At 41.5% G+C, this 22,344-nt stretch overlaps 1 protein-coding gene and 1 long non-coding RNA gene across 4 annotated transcripts in view; one reads left to right on the top strand and one right to left on the bottom strand.

The window, feature by feature from the left end:
- STK39 (serine/threonine kinase 39) overlaps positions 1 to 22,344 on the top strand; it is a 301,230-nt gene that overhangs the window by 278,354 nt on the left and 532 nt on the right. For 2 of the 3 annotated variants that reach the window (XM_060152717.1, XM_060152716.1), the window contains one exon: positions 11,231 to 11,295. The exons of the other annotated variant lie outside the window; for it this stretch is intronic. In XM_060152717.1, the coding sequence (XP_060008700.1) occupies positions 11,231 to 11,295 (65 nt within the window). The remainder of the gene's footprint in view (positions 1 to 11,230; positions 11,296 to 22,344) is intronic. 3 annotated transcript variants of the gene reach the window in all.
- On the bottom strand, positions 18,250 to 22,306 carry LOC132522325 (uncharacterized). Its single transcript, XR_009541160.1, has 2 exons — positions 22,099 to 22,306; positions 18,250 to 18,841 (listed from the first exon to the last, which is right to left on the bottom strand). It is a non-coding gene; the product is annotated as an uncharacterized LOC132522325 (long non-coding RNA).

Below are 22,344 nucleotides of genomic sequence, written 5' to 3' on the forward strand. Positions count from 1 at the left end.
TGTGTCTCCTAAGCAATAATCCTCTTTTCTTTTCCAAAGCAAATAAATTAATTCTTACCTTCATCTCAGGTGAATGCTGGGTATTCTTGGCAAGCACGACTGTAAAGTTTAGCCATTCTTCACGGTTAACTATAAACGTACTGGCGCCTGACCTCCACCAGCTGAATGAGGCTGCAGTTTCATTGATGGTACCATTTCATTGCTTTCAAAATGAACAATAATAACATAATGCTTATTGGACACTTTCATTACCATTCTGTTGTCCAGAAAACTCTACCTTAGGCACAGTAAAGGAAATTCAGGATAAAAATGCCAATTTTATTATTATATTTTAGAGGACACATTGAATACCAGCCACTTGAGCTATTCCATACTGTTTCAGACTTTCCCATTACGCCAAGATAATAGTAACAAACTGGAATTTGCCCAAACCTTAAGGAGGACGGCAAGGGTATTTCTGTTTCTTTTATATCCTGTAATCCCTTCCTGCTATATGTAAGTAACACTAATACTCAGCTCTGTTTAAAATTTTGACCTCAAAGGTTGCTTGCTTATAGTACCCGTAACATTCCTAAAATCTCTTCCAACTACTGCTTTTTCTCATCATCCAGGATCCTAATTCTGAGCTAAATGCAGAGAAAAATGTCGTATGACACACTGATTTCCCCCTTTCCTTGAACATTTTATGTATCGTTTGTACCGTCTTAAAATTTCGTTCATGAAAACGCCTTCTAAGGTGATTTTACCATGTCTGTCCGTGCGTGGAGTCTTAAGGTTTCTCAGGGAAAAGACTCGGAGGCATAGGTTTGCATGCAGGTGGTTTTTCGAGGAGTGCTTTCATGATTGACATCTGTGAGGGAGTAAAGGAAGTAGAGTTTTGCAGATGGAGGAATTCAAACTAGGATTCAACCACAGCCAAAGCCTCCGCTAGTCCCATGAGGAGCTTTGGATCTGAGCTGACTCTTGCGATTGTCCTGCCTCGAGGCACCAGGGCCTTTCTGCTGTCGTGGGCAGTCACTGATGCGGGCAGCGTTTGGGGAGAGGGCAAAGACTCGGGGTGAGATAGTACTCTTTGGCAAAGGGAATTCCCAAAGAGGGGCGAGGCTGAGAGTCATGAGCCACCAATAACCCCCGCAGGTAGGAGGACAGTTGCCTCATTCCTAACGAGAAGATCTGGACAGCACAAAATAGTATTCACTCTGTTCTGCACGGGCACTGCGTGGACCCACCTGGGAATCGTTCCTCCAGGAGTGCTTGGTCTCGTTTCCTGGGCGAGAGCTGTAACAGGGAAGGTTAGTGGTGTGACTTTTAGTCCCCACTGTGGCAGCTGGTCTTGAGGTCACAGTGATACTCACCACGTCCATCCTCTACTACCCACTGTAGATTTTCTTTGTCTGGGGACCCCCTATGCTAGTCTGGCTGGTTTACCTGGAGAGCGACCTAGACTCTCCTCTCTGGAAAAAATGAATGCAAAACGGCCAATCTTGGTGGTTCCTTGTAGATGAAATGGGGTGGAGGTAGCAGAGATGAAAAGAAGTAAACCGTTGCACATCTGTATTAATGGCAAAACTGTAGGAAATTGCGGATGGCTTAGACGTAACAGATGACAGAAATAGGTCAAGATAAATCCTGGGTTCCAGTTCAAGATGTTGACACGGGAGGATCCTGAACTCACCTCCTCCCCACAGACACACTGCATCTGTAGCCACCTGTGGAACAATTTCCGCTGAAAGAAACCCCAAAATTAGCTGAGCGACTGCTTCGTATCAGGCAAATGAGAAAAATCCACATTGAAACGGGTAGAAGGGGTGGAGACACAATTTTGCCATGACCCACATTGGGAGGGGACTGAACTCCAAGCTTCTCCCTGAGGAGCAGAGGGTTTGAACCCCACACCTGGCACCCCAGATTTTAAGACCCGCTCCTGAGAGATGAGCCCCCAGACCATCTAGCTTTGAAAGGCTGGTGTCCGCAAGACACACAAGACTATAGTGGACTGAGAAACAGTTGTCAGAGGGCTTACGGGACTCACCGTGGCTACAGCCAGGGCCCAGCACGTGCTAATGGATGTTAACTAGACCCCTTGTGGCGATGATTTCATAACATATACATACATCGAAATAATACCTTGTACACCTGCAGCTAATACAGTACTATACGTCAATTATATCTCAATTTGTTAAAAGATGGCTAATCTTTATTATAGTTGATTTACAGTCTTGTGTTAATTTTTGCTGTACAGCAAAGTGATTCAGTTAAACATATATATAAACATTCGTTTTATATTCTTTTCCATCACGGTTTATCACAGGATATTGAGTATAGTTCCCTGTGCTATATAGTACGACCTTGTTGTTTATCCATTCTGTATATAATAGTTTGCATCTGTTAATCCCAAACTCCCGGTCTATCCCTCTCCCACTCCACCCCCCATCCCTTGGCAACCACAAGTCTGTTTTCTATATCTGTGAGTCTGTTTGTTTTGTAGATAGGTTCATTTGCGCCATATTTTAGTTTCCACGTATAAGTGATATCATATGGTATTTGTCTTTCTCATTCTGACTTACTTAGTATGACAGTCTCTAAGTCCATCCATGTTGCTGCAAATGGCATTATTTCATTCTTTTTTTTAGATTTTCATTGGCGTATAGTTGATTTACAATGTTGTGTTAGTTTCAGGTGTATAGCAAAGTCAATCAGTTATACATATATCCACTTTTTCTTTTTAGATTCTTTTCCAATACAGGCCATTATAGAATATTGAGTAGAGCTCCCTGTGCTCTACAGCAGGTTCTTATTAGTTATCTATTTTATATATAGTAGTTTGTGTATGTCAGTCCCAATCTCCCAATTTATCACTCCCTCCCCTTATCCCCTGGTAACTATAAGTTTGTTTTCTACATCCGTGTCTCTACTTCTGTTTTGTAAATAAGTTCATTTGTACCTTTTTTTTTTTAGATTTCACGTATAAGTGATATCACATATTTGTCTTTCTGTGTCTGACTTAACTTCACTCAGTATGACAATCTCTAGGTCCATCCATGTTGCTGCAAATGGCATTATTTTGTTCTTTTTTATGGCTGAGTAGTATTCTGTTGTATATATGTACCGTATCTTCTTTATGCATTCATCTGTCAATGGACATTTGTTTCCATGTCTTGGCTCTTGTGAATAGTGCTGCAATGAACATAGGGGTGCATGTATCTTTTTGAATTACAGTTTTGTCCAGATACGTGCCCAGGAGTGGGATTGCTGGATCATTTGGTAGTTCTATTCTTAGTTTTTCAAGGACCCTCCATACCGTTTTCCATAGTGGCTGCACCAGCTTACATTCCCACCAACAGTGTGGGAAGGTTCCCTTTTCTCCACACCCTCTCCAGCATTTGTTATTTGTAGACTTTGTTGATGGCCATTCTGACTGCTGTGAGGTGGTACTTCACTGTAGTTTTGATTTGCATTTCTCTAATAATTAGTGATTGAGCATCTTTTCATGTGCCTGTTGACAGCCAGTCTTCAAAGTCATGGTTGCCTAGGATACTCAGTATTCATTTGAGATGAGCCAAGAGTTAATTTGCTTTGGGAAAATAAACTAGATTATTTCAGGAGACACATTTGTAGAACTTCTTCTAAGATATGAATAATTCTTCTATAAAAGGATATTAACCTGGGGTTTTTAGAATCTTAGAACCCTCTATATTGACACTATGTGGCAGGCAGTAGCAACATAGCAGTGAACAGACAGACAAAGTTCCTGGACTCATCGAAGCTTACGTGCCTCGTGCGGGGATAAGTGAAAAGCCATATCTAAAACGTCATAAATATATAGCATGTCTGGTGATGATAAGTGCTATGAAAAAACTTCTGGGTAAAGAAGTAGAGAGTGCAGCTGTGGAGGGGTGTTGATAGGGTGGCCAGAGACATGTGAGCAGCAACTTGGAAGGGAGAGCCATGGAGAAGCAGCGTTTCTGGCAGAGGGAATGGCAGGTACAGAGGGTCTCCGGTGGAAGCCTGCTTTGAACACTCAAGGAGCAGCACAGAGGCTATTGTGGCTGGAGTAGGGGCAGCCAGAAAGAATGGTGAGGGATGAGGTCAGACATGGACCAGGAGACTTGCTCATTGTAGAGACTGTGGTTTTTAGTCTGAGCTGCACAGCTGGCAGGGGGCTTTGAAAAGAGAAGTCACGTGGTCTTATTATATGTTAGAAGGCTCATCGGACTGCTGGGTGGAGGCCAGACTTGAGGGACTGGGATGGGAGCAGGGAGACGATAGGTGATTGTACGAATCTCGACAGGATGATGGTGGCTATACTTGTGTCGTAGCAGTGGAGGTGGTGAGAAATCGTCAGTTTCTGTGTATGTGGATATATGTCACACACACATATATGTCAAAGGTAAACCTTTTGCAGAGGTGGGTAAGATTTTGTCTGGGTTATCAAAGAGTTTAGTGGGGAAATCAGGTCTATAACAGATAATTTCAGCACACAGTGGTAGAGGTGTAGAGGAGAATGGGGGTTACAGAACCCTTCCTGGGGAAATTCGGGGTAGGAAATGACAAAAAGTAAACCAGGGAGGTAGGACCATAGAGGGTCTGTTGGACCACATTAAGAACTTGAGCTTTATCCCAGAGTTGATGGGAACAGTTAAACAGTATTACCTAAGGAGGCAACACGTTCCAATTTATGACTTAAATTCTCCAGGTAACTCAGGTGTGAGAAACAGGGCTCTTGAGAAGTTTAGACTGAAAGCAAGGAAACCGGTTAAGATTCACAGTTGTCCAGGGTAGAGGCAATAAGCTAATGTTTATTATGTACTTGCTATAAATCAAACACTATTCTAAGAACTTCGTTACTAACTTAATCCTCAAAACAACACTATCAGGTAGGCACCATTAATATCCACATTTTACAGATGCATAACTTCAAGCACGAAGAGGCTAAGGAAACTTGCCCAAGTTCATGGGCCACACAGCTCTCAGCAGGAGGATTTGAACACAGGCAGTCTGGCTGGAGAATTCAGGCTGTTGCACACTGTGCTACACTGCGTCTCCTGAAGATAAGCGCCAGAGATTAGGGGGAAATAAAAGGGCAAATCTCTTTTATTTTGTCCCAAACTGAACTGTTAATTAGCCCTAATTTTGCATTAGTGTTATAGCCGTATCCATAAGAAACTCACTCTCCTAGCCTCTCCTTTTCTCCTTAGAGCTTGGATTCTCTTTTGGCACCCATGTCTCTTTCTTTGCAATTTCATGCTGCCTTTCTGCACCAATGCAACCTACAGAGTGTGTCTTTGAGTAAAACACATTGTGACATTATCGTCGTCAGGTAACCCAAGTCTACGCTTTTGTCTCACCTTAGAATTTCTTACTAGGGGAATACATCAGCCTGGGGGTTCATTTGGTGTGCTTTTCCCCACAGCTTTTGTTTGAGAAGAGCTCAAAGTAAATTAAGTCACCTCCATGAGAACATCAGTACTATATGAGATTGTTGTGAAATACGCTGGTACGTAGGGAGAAAAGTGTATCTTTTGAATAATCACTCAGAATACAAACACAAACTGTAAATAGTCATTATCTAAATGTTACTTTTCCTAACTGTCAAAATGTGCAGAATTGGAGTAGTACAGGGAGATTGTAGAGAAAACAGTGTCTGGAGAATGCCTGACTTAGTTTGCCAGAGAAATGTCCCCTCTGCTGCCTGGCCTCTGGTAGCTTACCCCTGGGAGACTCTATTTCCTTCTCTGTTTAGATTCAGGAGGGTATTGAGCATCACCATCTTGTTCCATGTGGTTGTTAATGATATTATTACAGCTTCATAAAGGGCAGTACTTACTGTACATTAGGCCAAATGTTATCCAAAAGAGCAAACAGAGACTTCCAGCCCTGACAGAGATTCAAGCCTGAAGTGTGATGCAGGGACACAAAAATAGCAAGAAACAGGGCTTCCCTGGTGGCACAGTGGTTGAGAGTCCGCCTGCCGATGCAGGGGACACGGGTTCGTGCCCCGGTCCGGGAGGATCCCACATGCCGCGGAGCGGCTGGGCCCGTGAGCCATGGCCGCTGAGCCTGCACGTCCGGAGCCTGTGCTCCGCAAAGGGAGAGGCCACAACAGTGAGAGGCCCGCGTACCGAAAAAAAAAAAAAAAGCAAGAAATAGATGGCTCACACAAAGGTATCATGTACTCCCAGTTGTAGGGCAAGAGGGCCACAATCCCTGGGGCCTTAGTGAGTGTCACCTGTGTCCTGTGTGGTCAAGAGACAGAGAAAGCACCCAGACCAAAGACAGTGGGCTGTGGAGCACGGAAGGGACAAGTTCAAGGAATAATACAGAGCCTGCATCAGAAACTAGGGGAATGAGTTTTTGTGGGTTTTTTTTAACATCTTTATTGGAGTATAATTGCTTTAAAATAGTGTGTTAGTTTCTGCTTTACAACAAAGTGAATCAGTTATACATATACATATGTTCCCATATCTCTTCCCTCTTGCGTCTCCCTCCCTCCCACCCTCCCTATCCCATCCCTCTAGGTGGTCACAAAGCACCGAGCTGATCTCCCTGTGCCATGCGGCTGCTTCCCACTAGCTATCCACCCTACGTTTGGTAGTGTATATATGTCCATGCCACTCTCTCACTTTGTCACAGCTTACCCTTCCCCCTCCCCATATCCTCAAGTCCATGCTCTAGTAGGTCTGTGTCTTTATTCCCGTCCTACCCCTAGGCTCTTCATGACATTTTTTTTTCTTAGATTCCACATATATGTGTTAGCATACGGTATTTGATTTTCTCCTTCTGACTTACTTCACTCTGTATGACAGACTCCAGGTCCATCCACCTCACTACAAATAAGTCAATTTCATTTCTTTTTATGGCTGAGTAATATTCCATTGTATATATGTGCCACATCTTCTTTATCCACCCGATGATGGACACTCAAGTTGCTTCCATGTCCTGGCTATTGTAAACAGAGCTGCAATGAGCATTTTGGTACATGACTCTTTTTGAATTATGGTTTTCTCAGGGTATATGCCCAGTAGTGGGATTGCTGGGTCGTATGGTAGTTCTATTTGTAGTTTTTTAAGGAACCTCCATACTGTTCTCCATAGTGGCTGTACCAATTCACATTCCCACCAACAGTGCAAGAGTGTTCCCTTTTCTCCACACACTCTCCAGCATTTATTGTTTACAGATTTTTTGATGATGGCCATTCTGACCAGTGTGAGATGATATCTCATTGTAGTTTTGATTTGCATTTCTCTAATGATTAATGATGTTGAGCATCTTTCATGTGTTTGTTGACAATCTGTATATCTTCTTTGGAGAAATGTCTGTTTAGGTCTTCTGCCCATTTTTGGATTGGGTTGTTTGTTCTTTTGTTATTGAGCTGCGTGAGCTGCTTGTAAATTTTGGAGATTAATCCTTTGTCAGTTGCGTCATTTGCAAATATTTTCTTCCATTCTGAGGGTTGTCTTTTGGTCTTGTTTATGGTTTCCTTTGCTGTGCAAAAGCTTTGAAGTTTCATTAGGTCCCATTTGTTTATTTTTGTTTTTATTTCCATTTCTCTAGGAGGTGGGTCAAAAAGGATCTTGCTGTGATTTATGTCATAGAGTGTTCTGCCTATGTTTTCCTCTAACAGTTTGATAGTGTCTGGCCTTACATTTAGGTCTTTAATCCATTTTGAGTTTATTTTTGTGTATGCTGTTAGGGAGTGTTCTAATTTCATTCTTTTACATGGAGCAGTCCAGTTTTCCCAGCACCACTTATTGAAGAGGCTTTCTTTTCTCCACTGTATATTCTTGCCTCCTTTATCAAAGATAAGGTGACCATATGTGCGTGGGTTTATCTCTGGGCTTTCTATCCTGTTCCATTGATCTATCTCTCTGTTTTTGTGCCAGTACCATACTGTCTTGATTACTGTAGCTTTGTAGTATAGTCTGAAGTCAGGGAGCCTGATTCCTCCAGCTCCATTTTTTGTTCTCAAGATTGCTTTGGCTATTTGGGGTCTTTTGTGTTTCCATACAAATTGTGAAACTTTTTGTTCTAGGTGTAAAAAATGCCAGTGGTAGTTTGATAGGGACTGCATTGAATCTGTAGATTGCTTTGGGTAGTAGAATCATTTTCACAATGTCGGTTCTTCCAATCCAAGAACGTGGTATATCTCTCCATCTATTTGTACCATCTTTAATTTCTTTCATCAGTGTCTTATAATTTTCTGCATACAGGTCTTTTGTCTCTTTAGGTAGGTTTATTCCTAGATATTTTATTCTTTTTGTTGCAGTGGTAAATGGGAGTGTTTTCTTAATTTCAGAGTTTTCATCATTAGTGTATAGGAATGCAAGCGATTTCTGTGCATTAATTTTGTATCCTGCAACTTTACCAGATTCATTGATTAGCTCTAGTAGTTTTCTGGTAGCATCCTTAGGATTCCCTATGTATAGTATCATGTCATCTGCAAACAGTGACAGCTTTACTTCTTCTTTTCCAATTTGGATTCCCTTTATTTCTTTTTCTTCTCTGATTGCTGTGGCTAGAACTTCCAAAACTATGTTGAATAAAGGGGAATGAGTTTTATTTGGGAAAGCCAGGAGGGATCAGAAATGACTTGATGGCCACTGAGTAAGCAGGGTTCAGAAGCCCCATAATTTATTTTTGGAAACTAGGGTATCTTAAAACATTAAGCATATACTTGAGGAGCTCTAAAGTAACAGCCAGCCCTACCCAGCCCTTCCTTCTCAGCTCACGTTCTGGGTAAGGAGCGTTTTTATTTTAGAAATCCGGGTGCAGTCAGGAGAAGGGAGGAAACAGTGACACCCATCTTTTTTAATGAGCATTGCTACTAGAAGAGAAGTTAGCATCACCCTGAATTTTATGTGACATCAGTTAAATGAAGGTATTTTGTAGCACTTTATAACAAATTAGAATCAACGAAATTGAAAATAAGCGTAGCACCTGGGATGAGTAATCAGGTAAGTGGCCAGTTTTGCTATTTTTGCTTTGAGCTGAAGACAGAATTTGAATTTCTAATGTCCCCCGAGGTGTAGGGTTCACAGTTGGGGACATGGTTTCTGGGATGACTGTTTAAGATGCCAGCAGGTCATTGTTGCCCTCCAGGCTACAACTTGCTTGTAGCCATGTTCCTTAGAAATTGGCCCTACCACAGATGCGTGTCCACCAGAGAGAGGGTTGTGAATTAGTGTAGGACGCAGCTCTGCTTTGGGTGGAACATTAGAGAGCAGACTGGAAATAGATGACCAGAACAAGGCAGTAAGTCATCCACATTTACGGGGCGACTCTAATGAAAACTGAAATTCATGTGAAGACTTTACGGCCACTCGTGAAATCAGCCCAAATCCAAGGAACTATTAGAACACTTTCATGCTTTAAGAAAAGGGTGACTCTGCTCAGTTGCTGCAATTTTCATATAGTCAGAATGCCCTGACACCATCAGTACTGGCTTTAGTGGGCAGGATTTTACAGCAGAGCTTTTCACTCCATGAGCCAATGTTTCTTGTGTAGACTACTAGATGATTTTAGTATCTGAGATAAGTTCAGGAAACTGTGGAGGAGGCCAAAAGAAGATTGAGGTTGGTGGCCCAGAGTCTGTACATGATGTGTGTAAGTTTGCTGCATGGGCAAAATCGAGGGAGAGAAAAAGATGAGTGGGGGAGACGGGTGTTAACAAAAATGAAACTTTGTTACTAAGATTGGAAGTATTAAGAGGGCAACAGATGAAGATAAAATGGTGCTTGTAATTGTGGTTTATGAAGAGAAACAGGCCAGGGCTTCCCCTGGTGGCACAGTGGCTAAGAGTCTGCCTGCCAATGCAGGGGACACGGGTTTGAGCCCTGGTCTGGGAAGATCCCACGTTGTTGCAGAGCAACTAAGCCCGTGTGCCACAGCTACTGAGCCCGTGTGCCACAACTACTGAAGCCCGTGCGCTGCAGTGAAGAGTAGCCCCCCCCTCGCTGCAACTAGAGAAAAGCCCATGCAGCAACAGACCCAACACAGCCAAAGATAAAATAAATAAAATAAATTTTAAAAATTAAAAAAAAGAGAAACAGGCTATATTGAATATATAATTTTTTTCCCTCCACAGCAGATGGATTAAATGAAACTAATCTGCCGAGAAATTCTTGTGTCTAGGTTGTTTTCAGTCAACCTTAGAGAAAAATAAAATTTGCACAGATTTCTTTCTACTTACAAACTTGCTACTTGAAACACTCTTCTCAAAATATTTATATGTTTACTGTTTTCTCCTAAATTGGTTTTCTTTTTCCTTAAAATATTCAGATAACTTTTCAGACGCCTAATTACTGAAGCAGCAGGGGGTTTTCCTCATGAAAAATAAAAATGATGAAGAGGACCTCTCTCCTAATTTCTTCAATATAGTAACTTCACTTTCTTTGACCAATAGTACTTACCTGACATTCAGGTTTGGTCGTGGAAAGAGGAAGGTGTTAAATTTCCATCGGCATCGCCTGTTGAGGATTCTGTTCATAAACAGTACCCAAAGCAAGAAAGGCTGACTTCTCTGTGAGAGCCTCAAATATGTCATGGCGCCACAGAGAGCAGGATGGGGTCTCTGATGAATCTGGCCAATACTAAAAACACAGCTGCACTGTTGAGCTCCAAACGGACAGCCTCTAGTGCTTGACCCTGTTCAGCCAGTTCCTGGGTTGCTCAAGGTGGTACTTCACTGCTTTGACAGATCATCGTGCCCTGAAAGCACTAAAACACATGCCTGAGTCGTAGAGGTTATCCACTGTATTTTGTTGCTTTGATAAAAATGGGTGCAGAGAATTGAGTGAATTTATAGGGACAGGAGTTCGAAATGCTGACCTATTATTTCCAGAGAAATGGGTCGTTGCGATACCCCTCCTCTGTTTTGTACTGCCCTCTCCTGGCTAACAGATCTCTTAATAATGAGTGTTGAGAAAAACCAGGTGGTGGAAACAATGGGGGGCTACTATCATTTCTACTTCCCACTAGAAAGTAATTTCTCATTTTATTGTAGAAAACTTGGGGTCAGTGTATAGTGATTAATTCAGATGTGCTGAAGATGTAGATTGTGGTAGAAAACGTCTTTATGAGAGTAGTTTGGTCATTTGTATGGACTTCGTAATGTCTGTGAAAGAGATGATTTTGCAGGTTATTGCATCATTAGATTTTCTGAATCATTGATGTGAAAATCCAGTTATTGGAAATAATTTGGACACTTTTTCTCCATGTTTGTATTTTACAGTGGCTGCTAATTTACAGAAGATTGTAGATGATCCCAAAGCTTTAAAAACATTGACATTTAAGTTGGTAAGTGGAAAGTTATGGAACAAAGGTAAATATTTTGCCATGCTGTGCCAATAAGGAATAATATCATTATTAACCTGTCCCGTAATTCTGCTTTGGTTTTGGGGGTGGGTGTCCGTTTTTGCATTCGTCATTTACCTGGTCAACATTTGGGAAGATTTTCTGGGGTTTTTTGTTTTGTTTTGTTTTTTAATTGGAATATAGTTGATCTACGGTGTTGTGTTAGTTTCAGGTATACAGCAAAGTGAATCAATTATACATACACGTATCTACTTTTTTTTAATTCTTTCCCCATATAGGTCATTACAGGTTATTGAGTAGAGTTCCCTGTGCTACAGAGTAGGTCCTTATCCGTTATCTATTTTATATATAGTAGTGTGTATATGTCAATCCCAATCTCGCAATTTATCCCTCCCCTCCCTTTCCCCCCTGGTAACCATAAGTTTGTTTTCTACATCTGTGACTCTGTTTTGTAAATAAGTTCATTTGTACCCTTTTTTTATTTTTGGATTCCACATATAAGCGGTATCATATGATATTTGTCTTTCTCTGTCTGACTTACATCACACAGTATGACAATCTCTAGGTCCATCCACGTTGCTGCAAATGGCATTATTTTGTTCTTTTTTTATGGCTTGGGAACAGTTTCTGATCATGACTGGAAAGTTCCTCTCCCATGAGCATAGCTTGTTCTTTTACCATCACATCTTTAATAAGAGTAGCCATTTGAGAAGTCTTGAAGTCTGTACCCTTTTGCTTCCAGTTTGTATGGCAACTTGACCATAAAGACAAAACTAAACTGAGTTTGAAGCAGCACTCTTACTAAAGCTTTCCTGAAGCAAAACCCAAGTGGTTCTAACGTTTAAAAATTGAGGCCGATTGTTGTAGAAGTGGTTTAAGTAATTGGAAGCGATTGTAGAACAGCCCTCTGAAGGCTAGTGAGCAATGACATAACATTTTAACTCCACATTTCAAATCACAGTAACAGATTCTTGTGGAGAGGAGATATTCCAGCAGTTTTTCTGCACTAGCAGATTTTAAATTTAAGAACTAGAGTAGCCAGAGATACAGATACTGAGCATTCTGAGGTCCTTGTGAAACTAAGAGATTGTGATCATGGCCAGAAATGGAGAGAAGTCCAAGTAGTCAAAAGTGACGATTTTCCTGAAGGTTTTTGCAAGCAGGATGTTAAATGACTCATTTTTTAAATTATAAATTATTCTTATCAAGGGCCAGTCTTGAATGCTGCAAGCAATTTAAGATCTAGATGACCAACACTTTGTTTTGCACAACATACGTTGATGGTCTGTCTGTTTTATTTCTCGTGAAAATTTAATGGAAAATGTGCATGGCCAGAAAATGCTAAATGATTCGTTACAGCAAATGTTAACCTGGTGCTAATTAACTTTCTGGGTCTTGCTCCTCAGCTAAATTCAGAGGGCCAGGCTGAGTGATAAAAGAAAAACACAAAGATTTTCACAGAAAGAATTTAGCTGAAGAAATTCATTTTGTTTTGATAACAAAAGAACATTTTAGTCAGACAAAGAGTGAGAAATTAACAAACTGAAAAATTCATCTTCTAGCTTGGGGCTCCTCTGTCACCTCTATTATGTTTCTAATTCACCTGCATCTTCACAAACATGTTTCACTTATATGAGGATATATGGATGAGAAAGATGACACCCTGTGTCTGCATTTCAAGCCAGTAGTAATGTTTCTTCGGTTTTTTTCTACTGCAAAAAAAGAAGTTACAACATACCACCTCCTGAACATTTTCCCAATTTTGAACATGTAAACCTAGAGATAAGAGATTAAAACTTCTATGCTGGTTTATTCCCATTGTCTCTAAACTCGCCTACCTATAAAATAGGAGTAGCAACCCCAGGCCTTTCATAGTACTGAAGGTTTTGTAAAAACACCCACTATACTGTCCCTAGATAAACTATACTGTCCCTGTGAAACTAGTTCCCTGGATTCGCTCTCTTGAGTCTGTTCTTCTCATCCCCATTCTCAGCCCCCTAGCGGGATCCTCTTTCCCAAACTGAGCTTCCTGCCTACAACTTGCCAGCCTCCAGGCTCTGTTTACCACACTGGGGCTCTAGCCCGCGTAATTCTTCGTTAATTCCAAAATGCCCCAAATACTCGACTGGCTCTCCACTGTCCTCTTCTGAAACTCAAACCCTGATCATGGCTAAAGGAAGTCCTCCCCGATCAGACTTCCTTTTAGGTCCTGCTCCACCTTTCTTTATCCCCCCATTCACTTCTTCCCCTAGTCCTCTCTCCTCCTATTTTCATCAGCTGACCCTTTGTATGTACTCTTCCCTAAAATACCCTTCTCTCTCAACTTCTCCAGGCCTGCTCGCTGTGTCACCAACACCTAGACACGTTCCAGTTTTCTGCCTTAATTTCACTTCTCCAACAAGCTTTTTTCTGGCATCCGATCTTGGCCTCGGTGCTCCTCCTGTATTCTCTCCCCGAAAGGTTATATTATATTGAAATTGTGTAGAATCTTATTTGTGTCTCTAATAAGTTCAGAGGCTCCAGGCAGGCAGGGACTTCTGTTGGATTCCCTGCACGTAGTAGGGACTTGATCATAATTAATAAAATATATCAGAACACAAACCTCATTTAGGAAAATTTCTCTCAAAATGCCTTGGCCTTGCCTGCAGAAATAACAAGAATCACTGCTATTTCATGTGCATCCACCGTTTGCGGGCCATTGCGTGAGGTGTTTTACCTACTTCAGCTCAGTTAATTTAGTCCTCACGAGCCTCCAAGATGGTGATGTCGTTGGGTCCATTTTATGTCTTGGGAATCAGAGGCTCTGTGAGGTTAACTTGCCCAGGATCAAGCAGTGCAGAAGCTGGGAATTCAACCCTGATCTAGCATCACGGCCCAGAGCTCAACAACTATTCAGTCTTACAGGCGGGACCTTGCAGCCTTATGGTTTTACAGGTTTCTGTTTGTGGATTCACCTTTTGGATGACTAGACACACTTACACTGGTTGAGACCAGATCTCCTTTGTACCTTAAGCAGAGTGAGTAATGTTGGCCTGTCTGGCGCAGGAGACCTGCAGGAGAAGCCGTGCAAGTTTTTCTTTCCCCTTATAGCTTGAGAATGGATTGGAATGTGTGGCATTCTCAGTAAATGGAAACTGATGGCTTTTCCCCCAAAGACAGTTAAAGGTGTTAAATAAAGCCAGACTCAGGAGTGACCTTCTGTTTCTGTCAGTTAACTCTCCATGCATCCCTAGTTAAAACCTGAGAGGGTTTCTTTGTGGCTGTCGGTTGCCAGCCAGTCTGAGACCCATTTGACAGAGCTCATTTGAAGTGCTCCTCAGCTTAATCTTCTGTCGGACACTAATAACATCCTGGTGAAACCACAGAGATCCAATTTGGTTATTTTATTGAAGACTAAAAGATCAAAGTGTTTCGGGAGCATTTTTCCTCCTAAGCGGCTACTGCTTATAGCCCTTTCATCTCTCAGCTGTTTATCATTTTAATCTCAGCGCTTTCTTTGCTTTCTAAAGGAGAATGTAAGGGGCCTGAAAATTATCTAAAGAGTAGTAGTTAGTATTGTGGTTCTTCACCTGGCTGCACAGTGGTTTCACTCAAGGAATGGTGGAGACACTTTAAAAAATTACGAATGCCTGCATCCCGTTCCACATAGCCTAATTTAATTGTTCTTCGTGGAGTCTGGGCTCTGGGAACTTGGAAGGCGCCCCTGATGATTCCAGTGTTTAGCCGAGGCTGGGAAGCATTCTGTTGGTAGATGACTCCTTCTCCAATCTCTTTCCTCTCCCAGCTCCCACCACAATGTAGGCTTGAAAAGGCTTGAAAAGGCCTCAGGCTTGAAAAGGTGTCTCTTATCTTATATATCTGCTTATATAAGAAGGACAGTGGCCTGAGGGGCAAGGATATTGGTTATTTAAAGAAGTACATGTACTTTTTTTCCTCCACCCAATGAGATCTTTAGCTTCCTTTGACAGGTAAGATAGTAAGTGAAGTATGATTTCCGTTGTTGACGTGGCTGGGAGCCGGGAGATCAGTAAACCTTCTTACCACTTTCAACAAAGTGGTTCAGGCATAGGCGGCATTTCAGCTCAAGTAGTATGTGCTTTGAGTTTGACATATCAGTATGGTTTTATCGTTGTAAGCCTCAAGGCAAGTCTTCATAAATTTTTTTAAGTCATGCTACATTGCAGTTTTGTAAAGTAGGTAAGTCTTGGCTGCTTTCAGTGTGGGATTTTTAAAATCGTGTTAGTGAAAATGTAAAATATTTAATTTGTTCTTGAAGAAACAACACAAATTGTAAGTACAGTTGACCCTTGAACAGCATGGGTTTGAACTGCACAAATCCAGTTAGACACGAACTTTTTTCAGTAAACACCTACAACAGTACTAACAACCTGTGATTAGTTGAATTCGCAGATGCAGAGGAACCATGTTTAAGGAGGGCCAAATATAAGTTACATTTGGATTTTCGACTGCTTGGAGGGTTGGAACCCCCAACCCCTGCATTGTTCAAGGGTCAACTGTGCATGTAATTAACATCCAGTTGGTACACATTTACATGAGCCGTATAGATTTTAGTTTCTGAAGTTTAATCACATAGATTGCAGATAACTATACTTCAATTTAAAAAACTGCTGATTTCCAAAGTTGTGTTAATGTCTGCTGTACAGCAGAATGATTCAGTTATACACATATATACATTCTTTTTTAATATTCTTTTCCATTATGGCTTATCATAGGATATTGAATATAGTTCCCTGTGCTATTAGAGTAGGACCTTGTTGTTTATCCACTCTATATATAAAAGCTTACATCTGCTAACCCTAACCTCCCACTCCATCCCTCCCCCAACCCCCTTCCCTGTTGGCAACCACCAGACAATTCTCTACGTCCGTGAGTCTGTGTCTGTTTTGTAGGTAGGTTCATTTGTGTCATATTTTAGATTCCACATATAAGTCATATCATATGGTATTTGTCTGTCTTTTTCTGACTTCACTTAGTATGATCATCTCTAGTTGCATCCATGTTGCTGCAAAAGGCATTATTTCATTCTTTTTTATGGCTGAGTAGTATTCCGTTGTATATATGTACCACATCTTCTTTATCCATTCATCTGTCGATGAATATTTAGGTTGTTACCATGTCTTGGCTATTGTGAACAGTGGTGCTATGAACATAGGGGTGCATGTATCTTTTTGGATTAGAGTTTTGTCCAGATATGTGCCCAGGAGTGGGGTTGCTAGATCGTATGGTAGCTCTATTTTTAGTTTTCTGAGGATCCCCATACTGTTCTCCATAGCGTCTATACCAACTTACATTCCCACCAGCAGTGCAAGAGGGTTCCCTTTTCTCCACACCCTCTCCAGCATTTGTTATTTGTAGACTTTTTAACGATGGCCATTCTGACTGGTGTGAGGTGTTACCTCATTGTATTATAGTTTTGATTTGCATTTCTCTAGTAGTTACTGACGGTGAGCAGCAGATAGCAATTTTATAAGCATTGGTAATTAATGACTAAAGAGCCTTATTTCCCGAGGCTGCACAACTAAGGCAACATTCCCCAAAGTACAGGTAAAGCCAGGACTGAAATGATATAAAAACTAGCTGAGAGTATTAAACTTACTCCCCCCTGCTGAAACTGTCAGTTCAAGAAGGTCCATGTAGCATAGCAGCTGTCTCCTGTTCAGTGTGAAACAATGGTTCTGCAAAGTGTGGTCCCCAGATGGACAGTGTCAGCTTCACCTGGAAACTTGATAAAAATGCGAATTCTGGGGCCCCATCCCAGGCCTAAGGAATCAGAATGTTGGGGGAATGGGGCACAGGAATCCATGTGTTAACACGCTCTCCACATGATTCTGATGCTGAAGTTTGGGAACTCCCGTTCTAAAGGAAAGGGAGGCTCACACTTTGTGGCACACTAGGGTAGAACAGAGGTTCTCAAACTGCTGAACCTTTGAATCACCTGAGGAGGTCAGAAACTCTCCAGGTGGTGAGGAATCCTTATGATCGATGCTGGACAACCGCATCTTCAACTCCTCCGCAGGATGTGGGCCACACCTGCTGGTGTGTCAGGAGGGATGGGGAAGTGGGGGCTTTCAGGAATCAGTACAGACACTTGAGTGAGAGCAGTGGTGTTACACTGTCATGCTACAGTCCTGATAACGGATACATTTTCCTTTGAAGCGGGAGTTCTCAAAGTGAGGGTACTGAACTTCTGGGATTCCTTGAAACCATTTTAAGGGACCCTGAGTGTCAAAACTTTTCATAACAATACTAAGGTGTTACTTGGCCTTTTCCATTGTGTTGACATTGGGTGTACAAGCCATTGTGGTTAAAGCTACTGATGTTGGCACACATCAAGGCAGGAACATCAAACCGTAGTAGTAGGCATCATCTTCAAAGCACTCATTCCATCACTCAGCAAGTAAATAAAATTTTAAGAAATAAGTGGAACTGGCTCAAGTCCCCACTTGAGAACACATCTTTTCTTCTGTACTGAAGTATGATGGTTGTCTCCAGGAAAAGCACTGGTGAGTTGAGTTGAGAGCCGAACTAGCCATATTTTTTTTTTCATGGAATATCACTTTTACTTGGAAGAACAACTGACAAGACATTGGCTATTCAGACTAGGGATTTGGCAGACTTGTTTTTCGAAATGAACCAAGTAAGCCTGACACTTTAAGGAAAACAACTGACAATATTTGTTGTCGATAAGAAACTTCAGATTTCAAGCAAAAACAGGATTTTAGAAAACTTGTGTCTGCCATGGTAAGCTTGAGAGAAACACCCCCCGCCCGACCCCCAGTACTTAAAGGCATTTCTGATGAGATTGGGGATGGGTAATATTAATAAATATGATTTGTTGATATTGTTTAATGTCAACATTTGGAAGGTTTGCATAGCTCAGTGATGCTAAAACATCATACACAGGTAACAGATCCATTCAAAGGTGAAATAGACCACTGTTTACTATAATAGAGTTATGAAAAGTTGAATGTGATGGTTTCACATTCTACATTGCAACTAAGCTTTAAGAAAATACCACTTGGCAGTCAGCCTCGCAGTGGTCCCCATGGCAGAGAGTGCAGTTGAGAGGAAGATCCGGCCTTCTTCCCTGGGCCCTCCAGGTCCTCCTGCCTCGGGGCCAGCAGGGGAGCTGAGGGGCCCGGGGACAGGCTCAGGGCTGTGGCCCCCGGCGTCCTCTCAACGGCCACCCACTGGCTGGGCCCGGGCCTTGAAGCAGCAGCGAACCTCCCTCCCCCATCCCACCTCCGCGACGCAGCGACGGCGACTGTCTGCACGGCTCGCAGCCCATGGAGGCCTCAGCAACTGGAGTATATATGGACACTGCCATTAAGGGTAACCAAATAGTTGATGAGGAGAAGTTTCTTTTTGTAGAAGCATTCAGCTAGCAAATAAGGAAGGGATGATAGCATATCATCATTTTGCAGCCCCTGATGAATGAATGGATCTTGACAATGCTCACCATTGGCGTTATGAAAAGACGTGCTCCTGAATAAAAAGGAACCTGAATCTGAAAAAAAAAAAAAGTAAAAAGAAAATACCACTTGGCAAGTTTCGGCATAGTAACAAATGATATCCACAATTATCTGGAAAGGCTATTAAGATACTCTTCCCTTTTCCAACTACCTATTTTGTGAAAGACTGGATTTTCTTTATACACTTTAAGGAAAACAGAGCAATAGAGTGAATGCAGATGCAGGTGTAAGAAGCCAGCCATCTTCTGTTAAGCAAAACATTAAAGGTCTGCAAAAATGGAAAAAGTAGTGCCACTCTTCTCATATTTTTGTTTTAGGAAACTATGATTATTTATTTTTCATGAAGATTTTATTAGCACACAGTGGGTTTATTTCTATAATGTTTAATGAATCAGTAAATGAATACTTTAGAAATAACTATTTTCTAAGATGGTCAGTACCAGTCTACATAAACATGTTTTATGTTTTAAAATATATTTAGTACCTTAACATTACTAAAAATATTTTTTATTGAAATATAGTTGATTTACAACTTTGTGTTAATTTCTGCTATACAGCAAAGTGATACATTCTTTTTTTTAATATTCTTTTTCCATTATGGTTTTATCATAGGATACTAAATATAATAGTTCCCTGTGCTATATGGTAGGACCTTGTTGTTTCTCCATTTATATCTATAATAACTTTAACCCCAGCCTCCCACTCCATCCTTCCCCCAACCCCCTCCCCCTTGGCAACCACCAGTCTGTTCTCCATGTCCATGGGTTTGTTTCTATTTCGCAGACAGGTTCATTTGTGTCATATTTTAGATTCCACGTAAATGATACCGTATGGTATTTGTCTTTCTCCTTCTGATTTACTTAATACGATAATCTCTAGGTCCGTCCATGTTGCTGCAAATGGCATTATGTCATTCTTTTTTATGGCTGAGTATTTCATTGTATATATTGTACCACATCTTCTTTAGCCATTCTGTTGATGGACATTTAGGTTGTTTCCATGTCTTGGCTGTTGTGAATAGTGCTATGAACATAGGGGTGCATGTATCTTTTTTGGATTAGTTTCGTCTGGATAGATGCCCAGGAGTGAGACTGCTGGATCATATGGTAACTCTAGTTTTCTGAGGAACATCCATACTGGCTGCACCAACTTACATTCCCACCAACAGTGTGGGAGGGTTCCCTCTTCTCCACACCCTCTCCAGCATTTGCTATTTTTAGACTTTTTAACGATGGCCATTCTGACCCGTGTGAGGTGGTGCCTCATTGTAGTTTTGATTTGCATCTCTCTAATAATTAGCGATTGAGCATCTTTTCGCGTGCCTGTTGGCCATCTGTATGTCTTCTTTGGAGAAATGTCAGTTTAGGTCTTCTGCCCATTTTTTGATTGGGTTGTTTGTTTCTCTGTTGTTGAGTTGTATGAGCTGTTTGTATAGTTTGGAAATTAAGCCCTTGTCGGTGGCATTGTTTGTTTGCAAATATTTTCTCCCATTCTGTAGATTGTCTTTTCGCTTTGTTTATGGTTTCCTTTGCTGTGCAAAAGCTTGTAAGTTTGGCTCTGTCCCATTTGTTTATAAAAATAATTTTTTTAACATCTCTAAGTCGGTACAATAAATGTAACCCACAGAGACAGAACTGTTTGGAGTTCTTGATAAAGCTTGAGAACTGCTGCGTTAAGGGTTTCTGGTCACTTTTCTCTAGATGCATGTTGCCCTCGTGAGCATTTTGCAAGCCGCAAAGAGGCAAGGACTTGGCCTTGAGAGAGGGCTGAGTGCCTTGGAGGAGAGAGGGCTGAGTGCCTTGAAGCAAAGCCAAACCCCCTGGCCTGTGCCTCTTTGCCAGGAAACAGAACATAGGACGGGACGCAGGCCCTATGCCGTGTACCCACATAATCACTGGTTTGACTGACTACACATTCTCACTTCTATTACTCTTCACTGGAAGGATCTTAATGTTTTTATTTCTAGCCATTTTAACCTCCTGCTATTCACATTTACAAATTTCTGATGTAGCTTTCAAATGCACTGACGTGCTTCACACTTGCTAGTCTGACCTTTGTCAACGGCAGCAGCAATAGCTTGACCTCAGATGTTTGTCAGTTGTCTACACAGATTGTCTCTGCCCGCATCAGTGGGCTGAGTAAATGACGCTGTTAGCAATAGCGACAAGGAGAGAAGGGAAGGTTTAGGGAAGGATAGGATAGGTTTAGGGAAGGGAGGATAGATCAAGAAACAGAGGTAGTAGAAGGAGAAAATTGGTGGGGTGATATGGTAAGCATTACAGTATCAGTATGACTGCTTTGTTCACAGGGATAAGGAAAGAAGTGCTTCTGACCTTTCTGCCCCTGGCAATGCAAACAGTGGAAATTGGAAATGGTATTTTACTGAATATCTTATCTGTCAAGTGAAACTAGAGACATCGTTAGACAGACACAAAGTTTGTTAATATTCCTACTCTTCAGGCTATGGATTTTCTTATTAAGCATAACTGCTCACACTGTTATTTATTTTAAGGATAATTATTTTAAAATATTAAGTTATATGTTCTAATTAGCTGCTTATTTTAAAGGAAAATGCTGGGGTTGGCAAAGGGCTGGTTTCTGTACGTTTTTTTGGAGCAATGCTAAGCAGCTTCACCGTGATGATTTTGGAAAGGGCTTCGTACCCTGGGAAACTAATTGTTTCAACAATAATTTAGCAGGCATTAGGCCAAGAAAAGGTTTGTATGGCCCTTTGGTAATTAATTGCCCATTCCCAGGCATTCAGACTTCCTTCCCCCCACTCGTAGTACTTACATAATGTCCAGTTGTGATTTTTGGACTACAGAGTGAAGAGGCAACTTAGAATGGTGATCTGAGTACTCTGTGTGCGTGTGTAGGAGAGGGAGGTCAAAAAGAGGAGAATAAGCTGAATTAGGGCCAGCGAAAGCTTTGATGGGCAATGGCTTATTTGCAGTTTCTTTGGATTTTGCAATGATAAAGTATTTGGCACTCTATAACTTGGTAATAAATAATATGTCCTAGATTATTATAAATTGTTTATGGAAAAACTTGTTATGGTACCTTTCCGTGTAAAAATTACACGTTTAAACAACAGTTGTCTGTTATGAGCTGTTCCACTACTTGGTGACCACTTTTTCTTTTGGCCAGTTTGACAAAGGAGGTGATTTTGATAAAAACCAAATGAGCCTTGAGTGTGACCTGTTAGATCTCTTCTGCTCACTTTCATAATATTCTTTTAAAAGTAAAGCATATTTAAAAGCATTTTACTTAGTTGTTGAGATTGTGTATGTACCTTCTGCGCAGTCCTGTGGTTCATCGGTGGTTCCAGTGGTGCTGGTTTCACGGGTAACAAATCCCTTCTGTACTGGAGGTCCAGATTTCTCAGGGTAGTTAGCGCCCAGTAGTCACTGAAGAAAGTGATTGATTCTTAGGATGTCTCCTGGAAGAGATGGGACACCTGGCCGCGTGAAGACGGTGCTTGGATCTGCCGTCACACGAACAAGTCTGTAAAAAACCAGTAGCAACCAACCAGCACTGA

The sequence above is a fragment of the Lagenorhynchus albirostris genome, chromosome 6 (assembly GCF_949774975.1).
Source record: "Lagenorhynchus albirostris chromosome 6, mLagAlb1.1, whole genome shotgun sequence".
NCBI lineage: Eukaryota > Metazoa > Chordata > Mammalia > Artiodactyla > Delphinidae > Lagenorhynchus > Lagenorhynchus albirostris.